Source organism: Nanorana parkeri, unplaced genomic scaffold (genome assembly GCF_000935625.1).
Source record: "Nanorana parkeri isolate BGI_ZX_2015 unplaced genomic scaffold, ASM93562v1 scaffold351, whole genome shotgun sequence".
Taxonomy (NCBI): Eukaryota; Metazoa; Chordata; class Amphibia; order Anura; family Dicroglossidae; genus Nanorana; species Nanorana parkeri.
In genome coordinates, this window is record NW_017306619.1 from 692,415 (window position 1) to 705,036 (window position 12,622).

The following is a 12,622-nucleotide window of genomic DNA, read 5'->3' on the forward strand; positions in this document are numbered from 1 at the left end:
TTGTAAAGATACCAATAGGTCCACTTTAAAGCTGAACTCTGAGATGATCACTCTTTTCTGCCCTAAATTATCTCTCTGACTGATTGCCCGGCACGAGAGGAGCAACCATGACTGGACTTCACTACCAGAATGCCTGCCCTGGGGTGCAGTATATATTTTATGGCTGGAGTTCAACTTTAAGTTGCCCTTGGCCTGTTTTGGGACAAACAATAGAACTAGGTAGGAAAACATATTCAGGCAATGGACTCTTTCCCCGAGCAGGTTCAGCCATCAGGCATGGCTTATAGACATACAAGTATTCCCTGATCCCTGAGTGTCAGAGCTGAGGAGGCCTTCCATGTAGGCACAGGGAAGGGCAGAAAACTCATTCAGCCAGTCGGTACTCTTCTCGAGCAGGCTCAGCCATCAGACAAGGCCTACAGGCATACAAGTATTCACTGATCACTGGGCGTCAGAGCTGAGGAGGAGGCCTTCCATGTAGGCACAGTCCTATGATCCTTAGAGCAAGCTGCCCACGGACCAGATAGGGTGGACACTCTATTAGACAAACAACAGAGTAAGAACAGAAAACTAATTCAGCCAGTCGGTGCTCTTCCCAAGCAGGCTCAGCCATCAGGCAAGGCTTATAGACATACAAGTATTCACTGATCTCTGGGTGTCAGAGCTGAGGAGGAGGCCTTCCATGTAGGCACAGTCCTATGATCCTTAGAGCAAGCTGCCCGCGGACCAGAGAGGGTGGACACTATATTGGGGCACACAACAGAATTAGGTTGGAAAACTCATTCAGCCAATCGTTACCTTCCCTGAGCAGACATAGCCACCAGGCAAGGCCTACAGATATAGGAAGCATTCACTTGTCACTGGGTGTCAAAGCTGAGAAGGAGGCCTTCCATGTAGGCACAGCCCTACAATCCTTAGGTCAAGCTGTCCACAGACCAGGGAAGGCAGACACTGGTTTGTCAGTGGGGAAAGGTACCAGTCAGGCGAGGTGTTATTGCGCCATCACTCATTCTCCCAACACTTGCTTGCTGCTGGGGCCATCACCCAGTTCACCCAAACCAGGCTGGATCAGGTGACCTCCATACCCGTGGGTACATTTAGGCATTTCCATAATATTGCAGTTAGTTCATCCTCTCAATGTTTTACCTTCAACCTTCACAGACAACGTGATACTGGCTCCCTTCTTCACTTTTTTGTTGGTGAACCTTTCCAGGAACATGGGGGGAATCGGCTTTTCCAAACCTGCAAAGACCAATCATTTAAAATGTGCAAGTCGGCCAGACAGTGACATGGAAAAGAAGACAAATAAAAGTAGGCTATAACAAAAAGGGTAAAAAAATATTCACTGCACATTTACCGGGGAAAACAGTGACTCTATTTATGAAGTACATTCAGGGTTGGATTTACTCTCTATGCTGCCCCAAGGCCAGGTTCCTTAATGCGCCCACCTACCCGCCAACCCCACCATGGAGATTGGCAGACCTGCAGGCTGCATACAAGCATGTCCTGGGTGTCGTGAGATAGGAATTCCACACCCCTGCTGCCCCTCTACTCCCTGCTGCCCCAAGGCCGGGCCTCGGTTGGCCTTGTGGGAAATCCGGCCCTGAGTACATTAGCTGATTGGGTCACATTTACCAACAGATGTTCTTCACCAAGTAATGGTGCTTACTCTACTAACTGCTCTGTTTACACCTGGGTGAATATCACATTCACTAACCAATCACACATTTATTTTGCACACATACTGGGGAAAAAAAATTCTCATTGCTTAAACTATAATAATAACGTTTATGATTAATACTGATATTAATTCACGGCAAAGTAGTATAGTAACTCAACATGAACAAGGTTGCTGCTTTACTGTGGACCTACCTACACACACTGAATGCAGATATTTTGCAGGCCGAAAGTATATCTAAAGCCAAAACTCACAGCGTGACCTCTGACCCGGTTTGATAGGTCTGCCTATCTTTCACAAGAAATGCTGTACGGAACCCTCCGCATACCCACATCATTCCTTGAGAAAGATAGGCAGACCTATCGAAATGCGTTGGTGGTAACAACGTCACATTCAATGACGTCACTTCCAAAGTGGTTTGGATTAAGTGCAGTATACCTTCTAAGCAGCATCATTATCTGCTGGATTGGGGAGATACGTGTGCGCATAACCATATGTGTAAGTGAGTAGGAGTATTCTGATACATTCTCAGTGGTACAGTTATCCATGCATTGGAGCACCGACTGATAGCCCCCTCTTCTTTCCGCAGGCTCCTATATACATTTGACGCATCATTCATTCACAAATCCATTTACAGGATCTATGAATGAAAAGATTACAAGTCTAATCTGCCATCAGGGCAGAGGGACCTGTAGATGCCAAAGGTGAACAAGTGGGGTGATGCTCCGTCACTTGATAACAAGGGATGAGCTCAGGTATGGAGCCAATCCAGTCCGAACCTGGGCTCCTTCCATGATTCTGCAATCAGCTTGACGTAAGCAAAGGGGCAGGGTGGAGGGATGCATTAAATATGTCTACATGGCTATATTAGTTAAAATACATCATCCCACCCCTTTGTTTATGGTCAGCTTAGGGGGAAAATACCCTGACCCACATCTGACTAGAGCGAGAGGCCAATTTAGCTTTCGGGTTTGGATAAGCTCAGATTCGAACTGTGTTCGGTCTGAACCTGAGATCATCCCTATTGATAACGTCCTCCAGCCATGTAATTGAAGGTCCGTACCTCAAAATGGACCTGAGGACGGGAAAAGAGTCTGCAGAAGCTTGGGCATTGCACCCACAAACCACTGATCACAGTTGTAATGCTTTGCAGACTCCAATGCAAAAAAAAATTATATATACACTTTCTTTTCGATCAATGTTGGTGCAATTATTAATTTTGGGGAAAAGATGGACTATGCCTTTAAGTAGCTAAGCTATTAAGTCAGCTGAAAAAAAACCAGCTGCCTCAGTATACACTGGGAATGTCAATAGGAACCAAGATGGCTGACCTCCGGCGTCTTCCGAAGATTTCTCCTTCTGAAGTTCCCCGGGTCCTAAAATAAAAAAAAAGATTAGGAAATGCTGAGTCACGTAGCCAATACACCGGAATTTAGTCACGTAGCCAATACACCGGAATTTATTGGGTCAGATTCTAGAAAAGTGAGCAGATAGAGTACAACAGATCGGCGTTTTATCCCGGCCACTCTCCGCTGGGAACAGAAAGGTCTTTCATGTGCTGCCCTTTCCTAATTCTTTATGCAGAGAATGAGAGGAACTCAGCGTTCAACATCACTGAATAATACATGGCAGGAACAGTCAGCACCGGTGACACAACCAAGTCACATTCTGTCCTCCGTAGGACAATCCTCTATGTATATGTGGATTATTGCTCTCGGCGGACACAAAGATCGGCGCGAGGGAAAGCGAGAAATGAGAGAAGATTTTCCTTCTAATTTTAGAAACAGCAACAAGGGCAGAACTACAAATCATGGGGCCCCATAGCAAAATTTTAATGGGGCCCCTGGCTAACTATCTCTGCAGCAGCTGGCAGTCAATCAGTGCCAGTGATCTTAATATCAAATCTGCCTAAATCAAGGACTGGCAGCGGGAGAGCTGTCAGCATAGGAAGTACACTACAAAGGAGCAGTGCCGAGGATACCGGTCTTTTGGTATGGAGTACGAGTACCAATATTTATATTTCAGTACTCGCCCATACCATGTACCGATACCGGTACTTCTGCTAGCATAGAGCTGGCTTCCTGACCAATCAGGAAGACGAGCAGGGTGTCATTACTAGCCGCCCGGCTTCTTAATTGTCCGGGAAACTGGCTCCATGCTGACTGGCTGGGAAGCAGGCTTCTCCAGCCAATCAGCATCGAGACGGCCAAGGTATCGGGGGGTAAGTATCGGAGCATTTGGGCGAGTACGAGTTCTTGTCAAAATTCTCAGTATTGGCACCAATACCGATACTAGTATCGGTATCGATGCATCCCTAGTTACAATGGTTACCGGGGCGAACCAATGTTAACCATCAATATTGTAAAGTAAACAGAAATGCTAATGATTTCAGCTGTGATTGCAGGAAGAGGTTCGGAAAGCATTGAGTGGCTCGGATAACGCGGCCATGACTGGTGAGATCCTCGGTTGTGAGGCGCATACCTTTAACCGTCAGCCTGGCAGACGAGTACGCAGAGCCAGAAGAATTGCTGATGTACGTAGAATATTCCCCGGCATCTTCTTTGGTCACATTGAGGATTTCCAGTGAGCGTGTCTTCTTCTTATCCGCCATTAGTAGCCGGTCGGAGGCGTGGATGGGCTGCCCATCCTTAAACCAGTGGACACGGGGCCGCGGGATTCCTGAAATACAGACACACAGGACTTATAACATTTCACAACGAGGAGTGAAGAAGAAATAATTTCTATGTTACTTTCAGATTTTATGCTCTTCAATAAAAAAAGGAGGTTTTCATAAAACACTGGAAATGGGAAACTTGTATCAGATATAAGAGAAATGATTTAAAGGTGAACTCCAGACAGATATAAAAGATACAAATTAATATGGCTTTGTTACTTTAATACATTAATTCAATCCTTCTTTAAATACAAACTGTGCAACTTCCTGAATGTAAGAAGGATAAATGCCAAACTATCATTTTAAAGGAGAACTATGGGGTCAGTGTTTTTCCCCATAGTTCTCCTTAGGGTAATGGGAAGACACAAACTAGCATCCACCCGTTACCCTAGGCTCAGTATATAGGAAGCTACAGCTCGCGGTCTAATGAGATGCCGCAGTCGGAGCGGATCCCGACGTAGATGACGGGATCCGCCCAGCTGCGTGAGTGACAGCTGGCTCTGCCTATCTAGAGGCAGAGCCAGCTGTACCCGCCCCCTCCCCCGTCCGTTCCGCCAGTCAGCGCTGGCAGATCGGAGCGGGGAGAGGGGAATCCAGCCCCTCCCCCTGTCACGGCAGAGAGCCGTGACAGGATCGAGAGGTGAGCGAACCCGGTATGTGTTCGCTCACCTCCCGATCTACTGAGCCGACCTGTGACAGTCTCATTGTCACAGGTCGGCTAGAACTATGAGGTGAGTGAAAAGCACTCACCTCATAGTTCTCCTTTAAGAGGGTTATTCACAAAGCTGCCTAAGGCACCCGCGTGAATAAACGACCCGAAGTGAAGTGAGCCGAACCCTGTTCGGCTATTCACTTCAGGCTTGTACAGCTAATTTCTGAAATCAGCTGTACATCGGCTTGCTTCGGGTCGGCCGAACATGCTCAGCATGTTCGGCCGACCCGTAGTGCAGAAGGAGTTTGACTCAGCCGATCCAACATTTGGATCGGCTGAGCCGAACCTCCGGCAGGCTGCTCGCTGCCGTTTGGCCTATTCTCATAAGAGCCGAACGGCAGTGAGTGAATAGCCAAATAGCGGCTTTCGGCTCGGCTATTCTGCTTGGTACCTCCGTGGTACCGAGCAGAATAGAAAAACAGTGAGAAAAAGAGTCGAAAACGATTGGGCGGAGCTAGCAGTGACAGCTAGCTCCGCCCTACTGTTTGCTATTGGCCGGGACCTGCTGTCATTACAATGATAGCTCGGCGGAGCCGGTGGTGATATCAAGGCCGGATCCGCTGAGCTCTCATTGAACTAATGACAGCTCGACGGAGGCGGCCGGCTCCGCCGAGTTGTCATTGTAATGACAGTTCAGCGTCACCTAGTTACCCGGTAACCTGGGTCCCCTGGTTACCTGGTAACCTGGGGACGCTGAACTGTCATTGCAACTGGCCGGAGCCAGCGGTGAGATCACGCCTGGCTCCTCCCAGCTGTGAGATCACGGCTGGCTCTGCCCAGCTGTCAGTTGCAAGGCCCGGCCACTCGCCCCACAGTATTCTGATACCTGCCGACGTCCATCACCGAGAGAGGAGGGGACAGCCACCCGGCGGGATAAGGTATGACGCCGGGTCCCCTCCTCTCTCCTGTCGGGCGTTCGGTCCATGACCGAGCGCCCGACTTTTCAGAGGGGGGTGACACCAAAATGACTGTGAGTCATTTTGGTGTCACTCCTCCAATGGTGTCACCCGGGTGCGGGCCGCACCCCCCTTGTGACGCCATTGCTCATCATTACGCATGCCACATCTCCCTTTAATAACTAGGCATTGGCTGGGGGAGAGGAGAGACCTGTAAATGTTACTTGAGAAAAATCAAGTCTCCTCCCCTGCCAGACAGGGCTGTGCTGTGTGTCAGAGTTGTGTAATTCTCAGGACTGACTGGACAGAAATACAAATCATTTGCAAGGTAAAAGAGCTCTCATATATGCATTACATCTTTGTATTTAGTGGTTAGCCTGGAGTTTAGCTTTAAGGGGCCCGTTCACACCTGTTGCAGTGCATTCCGGGCCCGATTCTGGCCAGAACGCACTGCCTCGCATTGCGGCCGGCTCACTTTTTAGTGGGGCAGGAGGGGGGTCGTGGCGGGCCATTGAAGTGAATGGCACCGTAGCCACGCCCTCCGGCCGCAACGCGATCACCCGCACGGGATCGCTAGGCACATTGTGCCTGCGGTCCGGTGCGATCAAAAAAGTGCTTGCAGCATTTTGATCGCACCGGAACGCAGGCACAATGTGCCTAGCGATCCCGTGCGGGCGATCGCATTGCGGCCGGAGGGCGTGGCTACGGTGCCATTCACTTCTATGGCCCGCCACGCCCCCTCCTGCCCCACTAAAAAGTGAGCATGTCTATGGTGCCATCCACTTCAATGGCCCAACTGGTGTGAAAGGGCCCTAATAAATCCCCCCAAAAAACTTTGACTGGTTACCTTTCACTTTAATCTGGAATTTGGCAATCGGGGTTCCCGGTGCCACCAGACTATCCCGGAGTTCCTCCAGTATTTGTGGGGGCTGTTCCTGTTCCGTGGATGATTCTATACTTTCCTGTTCCCTGTGAAAAAACATCACCCGGAGAGATTAGAGAGATACACTCAGGAGTGCGTCCAAGTCCAGATACAGAGGATTTTCATTCCGCAGGCTGTAGAATAAATGTTACTTTATTCACTAAGCGAAGTACATTTTTTTAGCGTGACACTAAACTCCGGAGTTCAATCCTAAAAATACATTCAAGTCCCTTAACTATTAACAACAATGTATCTTATTTGTGTATCACTCATCTGTAGATCCTCCAATCACCTCTGAATTGGTGCTGACACTGTCCTTCCTTCATAGAGGGGGGCTACGTCTGTTCCCCATGGTCCCTGTGTGTGTTGTAAAGTAGTCACCGCTCCAAGCTCACTCCCGGGATCAGGGGCGTAACTAGAAATCACAGGGCCCCATAGCAAAATTTTGTATGGGGCCCCGTGATTTCTACGTATACCCCTTGCAGAGCCCACTCGAGATACCACCTGAGGGTGACCCTGCAGAGCCCACCATAGACTCTCCCTCAGATGGGCTGGTCGCACTCCTTACCTCCTCCGTCGCCGGGCCTGCCTCCTTCTTCGTCCCCGAGGCCGCCTCCTCCCCTGCTGCCGAGCACGGGCCCGCCTCCTCCTCCACTGCCGGTGACGTCAGAGGCTCGCAACGTTGATAGAACACCGGGTCCAGCCTGCTCCCCCACTGCAGCTGGCTCTCATTGACTGTGGAGACGAAAGCGCCGCTGCACAGATGATCTGAACAGCGGCGTGTTCGTCTTCAGACGCCAGTGAAAGCCAGCAGCAGAAGATCCCATAGCGACCCAGGCGGCCCGCACGGCATCTGGCCGGGCCCCACTGTGCCCCGGGCCCCATAGCGACCACCTGGGTCGCTATGGTGATTGTTACGCCACTGCCCGGGATGGACTACAATCTCAATACTAATCAGTAAACTTAACATGAGATTTTAGTCCATCTCGGTACTAGATAGATAGATAGATCAAAAACTGATCTCATATTTCCTCCCGCCCGTGCACCTTCCCCCAACTTTTCCATTAGGATTGAAAACACAACCATCCCCCCCTCCCCCCATGCCAAGGTGCGAGGGGTCATCCTTGACTCGGACCTCACCTTTCTGCCCCACATCCAGTCCCCATCCAAATCCTGCCGCCTTCACCTTTGTAACCTCTCCCAAATATGCCCCTTCCTCACCAATGACACCGCAAAACTACTCATACACTCCCTTGTTATCTCCCATTTTGACTGTGGCAACTCCCTCCTCATTGGCTGACCTCTACATAGTCTCCTCCTACCTTCAGTCTATCATGAATGCAGCTGCTAGACTCATCCACCTAACCAACCGCTCAGTGTCTGCAACCCCCCTCTGCCAATCCCTACACTGGCTAAGAGAGAGAGAGAGAGAAATAGATAGATAGAGAGAGAGAGAGAGATAGACGGACGGACAGACAGACAGACAGAGAGAGAAATAGAGAGATAGAGAGATAGAGAGAGAGAGAGAGAGATAGACGGACAGACAGACAGAGAGAGAAATAGAGAGATAGAGAGATAGAGAGAGAGAGAGAGAGATAGACGGACAGACAGACAGACAGGTAGACAGATAGATAGATAGATAGACAGACAGACAGAGAGAGAAATAGAGAGAGAGAGAGAGAGATAGACGGACAGACAGACAGACAGACAGACAGAGAGAGAGAGAGAGATAGATAGATGGATGGATGGATAGATAGATAGATAGATAGATAGATAGATAGATAGATAGATAGATAGACAGATAGATAGATAGATAGATAGACAGACAGACAGACAGACAGACAGACAGGTAGACAGATAGATAGATATACTGTATACATCCATATTTATGAATTTAGATTACTTCGAGCAGAGACACTCAATCGCTTTTCTAAATAACCTCAAAACAAAAAGTAATTTCAACTTTCATGAGCCACAAATAAGTTCCCGAGCCTGAAACGTCATAAACAAATCTAATTTGGTTTCCATCACAATTTCATAGTCATTAGAAAACAATTTCGGGGAGCGGAGCGCGCAGGGGATGTAATTAATCCCGGCCAATTTAGTTGCTGCTCTGGTTCTGTGTAACACGTGGAAGATACATAATCACTGATCACATAGAGAGATGCCGGATGTCACCCAGGTGCCTCTCCCCATAAAGGTCACACAGATTGATGTCAATGGGATTTCTTATCTTTATGAGCTATTTATGAGGTGATATCTATAACACCTGGAGAGAAATACTTCGGAACATCTTTTCTTTCTGTTTCTAATCTGCTTTATACATTTTATATACAAACATTATATCCTTAAAGGAGAACTATGAGGCGAGTGATTTTCACTCCTCCTCATAGTTCGAGCCGACCTGTGACAATGAAACGGTCACACGTCAGCTCAAAAGATCGGGAAGTGAGCGAACACATACCGTCGCTCGCTCACTTCTCGATCCTGTCCCTGCAGAGAGCCGTGACTGTCACTCAAGGCTCCCTGCAGGGATTCCCCGCTCCGATCCTCCAGCGCTGACTGGCGGAACGGACGGGGCAGGTACAGCTGGCTCTGCCTATAGATAGGCAGAGCCAGCTGTCACTCACGCAGCTGGGTGGATCTCGACAGTACTATCGGGATCCGTCCCGGCTGCGGCGTCTCAGTATATCGCAAGCTGTAGCTCTCTATATACTGAGCTTTGGGTCACAGGAGGACGCTAGCATATGCCCTCCCGTGATCCTAAGGAGAACTATGGGGAAAAACACTTACCCCCATAGTTCTCCTTTAATAAGACATAGGGTGGGGGGTGCTGTATAACAGATGAAATATGATTTGACATCACAGTGGCTTACCTCTCTCAACGTTTTATACGGATTTAAAGAAGACCTCCATGATTTCTTCAAATTAACCCTTGCGGTGGATCTACCCCCCACACTGCAAGGGTTAAAGTTACACTAAACTCAAGACTTAAATCTCAAAAATACATTCAAGCACCTTAACTATTAACAGCAATGGGGCGGGAATTTAGCAAAACCGTAGCAGACAGAATCTGGAGCAGATGTGCACGGCAACCAATCAGCCTCTCTCTTCAGTTTGGTCAGTTAAGAATTGAAAATGAAAGAGAGAAGCTGATTGGTTGCCACGGGCAACTGCTTCAGTTTGTCTAATTAGTGAATAAATGAATGTCAAATTAATCTTTTCTTTGTAGCAATTTTAGGTTTAAAGATGCAAAAAATGGTTCACAATAAAAGTCTCTAAAATCTCATTCACAATTAGTTGCTGTGTGTGTGTAAGTGGATGTCAGTACAATGTTCCTTGCTATACCATTTACCTGCTGGACATATACCCTTGGGCGCTGATGTAGGAGGAGGTTTCGGTGGCCGCCTCTGCCGTGTCATAGTCAGAACTGGTCACTGAAATGGAAAAAACACAGAAAGCTATGAATATAAAGTATTATACATTAATATGTTATATTTGTTTAGCCCACAAGTGAAGCTTTAGGCATCTTTTTACTTATTTTACTCTATCCATACCCTGAAAAAAGTCTGTTTATAGACCTCAACAGTTACAGCTGAAATTTACATACAGCTTAGCTAGCTCATTGTGCTCCGTGTATCCTTTGTCATGTACTGAATGCTTATTTGTAAAACAAACTATATAGTTATAGAAAACATATGAAATAGTTTAAAGCATTACAAAAAAGGAATCACAATTGACTAAAAATGACAGTATCCCTTTAAAGCTTGAGGTAGCTCTAGGCCACGTGGTCTGTGAAGTAGACGTGCGATTCGTTTCGTTATGAATCGAAATTCGTACGAATTTCCTGAAATTCGTACAGATTTCCTGAAATTCGTAAATTCGGAAGCATCCGAAATCCGAATTGCAGTTTCCGAATTATATGCGAAATACGAAATTCCGTTAACGAAACGGGAACTAATATTACCCCTGTAAATGAGGTTGAACAACATGACAAGATTTTTTTTTTAATCCAAAATACGAAATTCGGATCCGCTGCTGCTGAGGGTTGCATTACAATACAGGCAGGAAATACGAAATTCCGTATTTTCGTTCCGCTCCATTCGTTATGATGAAGTTAAAAAGCAAAAATACCTTTGTTAATATATTTTTTTTTTTTTTCAAGGATATATTTTTATTTATTTCATATTATATACAATTTCTTTATACAATTAAATACGTAAAAGAATAGTACCGATGACATCAATATCCAACTACTATCTCTTATCCATTGTTGCTTGTTTAAGTAGTATTTTTAATCACTTCTATGTTAAGCTTAGCCACCTTCATAGATACTATTATATCTGTTATAACAAAAAACATAACAGGAAATTACAAACAAACAACAACAAAAAAACAAAAAAAAAAAGGCTATACACTCCCACTACCATTCACAGTCTTGTGCCTATGCTCTCGCTCCTACATTACAGCCTATCATCCTCCCTACAACATCCATTCTCTCAGCCCCTCCCTCCCCCACCCCCCCTTCAGTGCCCCTTCCGTAGTAGCTACGCGGAAGCGGTCCAGACAAACACATAGTAAAAACAAAAAAAAAAAAAAAAGGAGGGGAGGAAGAAGCAAACAGTACACTAGTTCCTTATAGGTATCTTTGAATCTCTGTTGAGCCGAGAAAGGCCATCCATGGTCTCCATTTCTCTACAAATATTGCATATCTATCGTATACCCGAGCTGTCAGTTCTTCCATTCGCATAACATGATTTACCTCCAATACCCAGTCCCGAACCTCAGGAGTATTTGGTTGTCTCCAATGTCTTGGGATTATCGCCCTTGCTGCTTCCAATAAGGGGCATGCCAGTCCCCTCTTGATACTTTTTACCGGGCCCGGAAGCATTGATAGTAATGCCACTTCTGGGGTTTCGGGTAGTTTTGGTCCCACAACTCTACCCACTAGTTCAAAAATAGTTCTCCAGTAGGGCATAATTCCCTGGCAAGTCCACCATATATGCAACATTGTGCCCTCATCTGTCCCGCATCTCCAACACATCTTAGATACTTGGGGGTTTATTTTATGTACTGTCACCGGGCATCTATACCACCTGGTTATTATTTTAAAGTTCCTCTCCTGTGTTCCGGCCGAGATACTCGATTTAAAAGTAAAGTAAAAGGCTTTGTACCAATCCTCCTCTGCAAAAATCTGTCCTATTTCTCGTTCCCATTCTTTGGTATAGTAAGGGAGGGACGGGAACATTGATTCCAAAAGTATATTATAGATTCTTGATACCTTGTGTTTCCCCTCTGATTTATATAAGATAATTTTTTCAATTGGAGTTAGTTCCCTCTCTACTGATCCCTGGGAACACAGAGAGTTATAAAAGTGTTTAAGTTGGAAATAGTCCAGCCATCTACCCTGGCTCACCATTCCTGGTGGTAGTAGATCTATTAAAGGGAGTACACCCAGTGCATTGATCGCCTGTGTTATTGGGGTATAGCTCGGGATCTTCCATCTCAAGAATCCTTTCTCCCCTAATCCCTGTGGGAAATCTGGGTTCCCGAGTATGGGTGTCAATGGGCCCACATAAGATGATATATCACACTTTTTAATCAATGCGTCCCATATATTTATTGTCGTTCCTATTACGACTGATCGATTCCATCCTCGTGGTCGTTTGTCTGGGCATATCCATGGCAATGACGTCAGCGGTAGTGAAAGCCCAGCTTGCTCTATGGTCACCCATAGCTT

General features: G+C 46.7%; 1 protein-coding gene across 1 annotated transcript in view; it reads right to left on the bottom strand.

Annotated features, from left to right (window-relative positions):
- OBSCN (obscurin, cytoskeletal calmodulin and titin-interacting RhoGEF) overlaps nt 1–12,622 on the bottom strand; it is a 233,575-nt gene that overhangs the window by 54,993 nt on the left and 165,960 nt on the right. The window contains exons 69-73 of the mRNA XM_018558648.1: nt 10,238–10,319; nt 6,808–6,929; nt 4,160–4,357; nt 3,010–3,054; nt 1,147–1,242 (exon numbers count right to left, since the gene is read on the bottom strand). Coding sequence (XP_018414150.1) covers nt 1,147–1,242; nt 3,010–3,054; nt 4,160–4,357; nt 6,808–6,929; nt 10,238–10,319 — 543 coding nt within the window. The remainder of the gene's footprint in view (nt 1–1,146; nt 1,243–3,009; nt 3,055–4,159; nt 4,358–6,807; nt 6,930–10,237; nt 10,320–12,622) is intronic.